At 38.8% G+C, this 3,976-nt stretch overlaps 1 protein-coding gene across 2 annotated transcripts; it reads left to right on the plus strand.

Annotated features, from left to right (window-relative positions):
* The first annotated feature begins 384 nt into the window (after positions 1–384).
* Positions 385–1,152, plus strand: LOC141513784 (uncharacterized). 2 transcript variants are annotated; one of them, XM_074223952.1, is made up of 2 exons: positions 385–454; positions 575–1,152. In XM_074223952.1, exons 1-2 carry the CDS (start codon positions 385–387, stop codon positions 1,150–1,152), a joined length of 648 nt encoding a protein of 215 aa, XP_074080053.1. The 2 variants fall into 2 exon arrangements, with proteins under 2 accessions (XP_074080053.1, XP_074080052.1); XM_074223951.1 differs by having other exon boundaries at positions 385–1,152.
* Positions 1,153–3,976: the final 2,824 nt, after the last annotated feature.

Genomic DNA, 3,976 nt, shown 5'->3' on the forward strand with positions numbered 1-3,976 from the left:
CAACCAAATGAGAATATTATATGATGTATTGAGGTGCTGGTATCATATTATTGCATAATTAACCTGAATTGGAAAGAGAATCAAAGGTCATTAAGGGTGACATGTTTAAAAATATGAAAAACAAAAGATTATTTAAAGGAAGGAAAAGAGAAGGATGAATGAATTCTAAATAATTAAGAGAATAACATTTTTCTCTCATGATAAAATCAAATTAACTAATTAAATGGTGACTTTTCAATCTTAACAACAATGACAAGAAAATAATTTATAATTAGTTATGACAGACATTCAGGGCAGTATATAAGAGACCTGTGTGACAAGGGGACTTTCAAACTCAAGTAACTTCTCTTTGAAGTCAATTCAGAATCTCAGAACATCAGCACCATGGTCAATTCCTGTAGTGATTCCATTTGCTCTGGCCAGAACTATGACCAAGGCTTCTGTCAAGAGACCTGTTATGGTCAAGATTTCTGTCAAGAGACAAGTTGTGCTCCCAGCTGTCCCCAGAATACCAGCTGTCGCCCAGCCTGCTTCCAGAGCACCTGCTGCCGCCCCACCTGCGGTTTGTCCAGTGGCTGCCGTCCAACCTGCTGCAGACCAACGTGCGGTCAGTCTATTTGCTGTCAACCAACCAGCTGCCGCCCTTCCTGCTGCCAGTCTAGTTGCTGTCGTCCTTCCTGTTGCCAAACCACTTGTTGCCGCACAACTTGCTGCCGCCCCAGCTGCTGTGTGTCCAGCTGCTGTCGCCCAACCTGCAATCGCCCAACCCGCTGTGGTCAAGCCTGCTTACAGACTACAGTCTGTGGAACCACTTCCTGCCGCCCCAGCTGCTGTGTGTCCAGCTGCTGTCGCCCAACCTGCAATCGCCCAACCTGCTGTGGTCAAGCCTGCTTACAGACTACAGTCTGTGGAACCACTTCCTGCCGCCCCAGCTGCTGTGTGTCCAGCTGCTGTCGCCCAACCTGCAATCGCCCAACCTGCTGTGGTCAAGCCTGCTTACAGACTACAGTCTGTGGAACCACTTCCTGCCGCCCCAGCTGCTGTGTGTCCAGCTGCTGTCGCCCAACTTGCTGTCGCCCAACCAGTTGCTGCCGCCCAACCTGCAGTCAGGCCACTTGCTGTAAAACCACCTGTTTCCGCCCAGCCTGCTGAAGGTCCTTCTACTGTTGACCATAAATTGTCCTTCAAAATGAAACCTTGGTCTATATTTTGTGAAGCAGTATAGAGAACGCTCATGAGAATCAACTCAGTCCGAATTGGTCAGATGAACAGCAATCCTAGGAATTGTGTTGGTCCTGGAGATAACACTAACTACATTTTCTTTCCTTTCAAATTTGAGCTAAATTAAACTTGATTACAGTTTCAAGAATCTTTTTGTTAAAGTTCCTGTTTCATGTTTTCCTTTCACCATTCTCAATACTCTTCAAATTGCGGGAGATAAAGATAGGTAAACTACACTTCTGAGTCTCAAATCTAAGTCAAGTTTCCAACTCCATTTTCTCCTGACTGCTTATTCTGCAAAAATATTGCTTTTGTGTATTAAAATAATGCCTTTTCAAAAAATGTAATCAAAAGAGATTGGTATCACTAGTCATTTTTTCCTTGCATATTCCTGAGAAGTCACTCTAAGGTTCAAAAATTATTTTACAATTGCAGTACTGTCAATGATTCAGAACAATTATTACTTCATTTAAGGTTCACTCTGACAGCAAATGTACTGAATTTTGTGTTAGGTGTTTTAATCCACTGCAATAACACTCGAGAGAGTTTATGCATATATATCAGAAAAATATCAGAAAAACCTTTAATAGGTTTCTTAGGCTATACAAATGAGAATTTGTTCCATTTAAATGCAAATTCCTTAAGATCAGGAACTGTTTCTACAATTTAATCATGCAACAAAGTTTTATGCACCCAAATAAGTGCTTAATAATTACTTTTTGTTGAGCTGACTGAAGGGGAGGAGAAGACAATGGAAAAGGGATGTGTGTGGTGTGTGTGTGTGTGTGTGTGTGTGTGTGTGTGTGTGTGTAAACACATCATACAGTATGCCAGGAAATTAACTCATTTGAATTTTAAAACAGCCCTGCTATGTAGGTACTTTTATTATTCTCAGTAAAGGAAACTGAAACAAATAGATATTAAATGCCCTGCACAGAGATACTCAGCATCTGAAACCAAATCTAAACTCAGGTCTTCCTACTCTAGGTACAGTGATCTATTCGCTGTGTCACTTAGTAGCCTTGATGAAGGAATGAATGAAGGAATGAATGAATGGATGACAACCCTGGTTTAATTTTATTTTCTGGGATTCACAATTCCAATTTATTTGTTTCTCTTTATCAGGGAATCTAAAATCATTCTGCTCATCATTTCTCATAGAATAATGATGTTCTTTCTCAATCATATACTAAAGCTTGTTCAGCTATTCCCTAATTAATGGGCATCCCTATACATATTTTGTACAAATAGATGTACTTTTCCTTTTCTTTGATCCCTCTGGGCCACACATATTGAACAAGTATTTCTAAGTCAAAGGGTATTCACAGTTTTAAAGTTCTTTGGGAATAATAACAAACTGCTCTTCAGAATGGTTAGTCCAATTCACAACTCCATCAAAAATGGACATAGTAATGTCCCTATATTTCCAAATCACCTCTAGCATTTGTCAATTTTTTTCTGTCATGTTTTGCAACTTGAGAGGTAAGAAATAGTACCTCAAAGTTGTTTTGGTATGAGTTTCTTTATTAATAATGATTTAAGGAATTTTTTTCATATAATCATAGTTTTGATTTCTTCTGAAAACTGTTCATGTTGTTTGACTATTAATTAGGGATGTCTCTTATTTCTATAAATTTAACTGTTTGCAGTCATTTAAATTATGTCTGCTTTTTGATGACATTGTTTGAGTTCTTGCCAAAGATATCAGTGTGGTTAGCCATTCTCTTCTCCAACTCATTTTATAGATGAGGGAATTGAGGCAAACAGGGCTAAGTGACTTACCAATGGTCACACAACTAATTTGAATCGGTTTCCTGTATATTTGAAAAATAAATTCCGTCAGAGAAACTTGATGCAAACAATTTCTTCCAGTTTCCTGTTTTTCTTCTAATCTTCTATCACCTACATCCCCCTCCCCTCCCCCTCTCCCCCTTCTCCCATTCCTTTTCTCTCCTTTATCCTCTAGGATAAGATTGATTTCTATACCTTATTGAGTGTGTATATTATTTCCTCTCTGAGCCATTTCTGATGAATTTCTCATTTCCTCTTATCTTCTCCCCTTCCACTCCATTGCAAAAGCTTTTACTTGACTCTTTTACATATATTATCTTTCCCCATTTTACCTCTCAGTGCATTTTCTTTTTCACTCAATGCATTTCTTTTTCACCCATTGACTCCATCTTTATACTTATATTATACCATTATATTCTGCTCCCTCCTATGCCTTGTCTATATATGTTTCTTCTAACTGTTCTTATAAGTGAGAAGGTTCATATGAGTTGTCAGTATCTTCTTCCCATGCAAGTATACACACAATTCAGCATCATTAAGTCCCTCATATTTAGCCCTTCCCACCTACCCTCTCTATGCCTCACCTGAGCCTTGTAGTTGAAGATCAAACTTTCTGATCAGCTCTGATTATTTCAACATGAAAGTCTGAAAGTCTCCTGCTTTATTTAAAGTCCATTTTTTCCCCTGAAAGAGGATGTTCAGTTTTGCTGGGTAGTCAATTCTCAGTTTGTAAGTCAAGCTCTTTTGTCTTCTGGAATATCATATTCCAAGCCCTATGAGCCCTTAATGTAGACACTGCTAAATCCTGTGTGATTCTGGCTATATTGCCATAGTAATTGAATTGTTTTTTTCTGACTGCTTCTAAGTATTTTCTCTTTGACTTGGGAGTTCTGGAATTTGCCTATAGTATTCCTAGAATTTGGGGGGGGGGGCTTTCTTTCAGGAAGTAATCAGTAAATTCTCT

Source organism: Macrotis lagotis, chromosome 2, assembly GCF_037893015.1.
Source record: "Macrotis lagotis isolate mMagLag1 chromosome 2, bilby.v1.9.chrom.fasta, whole genome shotgun sequence".
Classification (NCBI taxonomy): domain Eukaryota; kingdom Metazoa; phylum Chordata; class Mammalia; order Peramelemorphia; family Peramelidae; genus Macrotis; species Macrotis lagotis.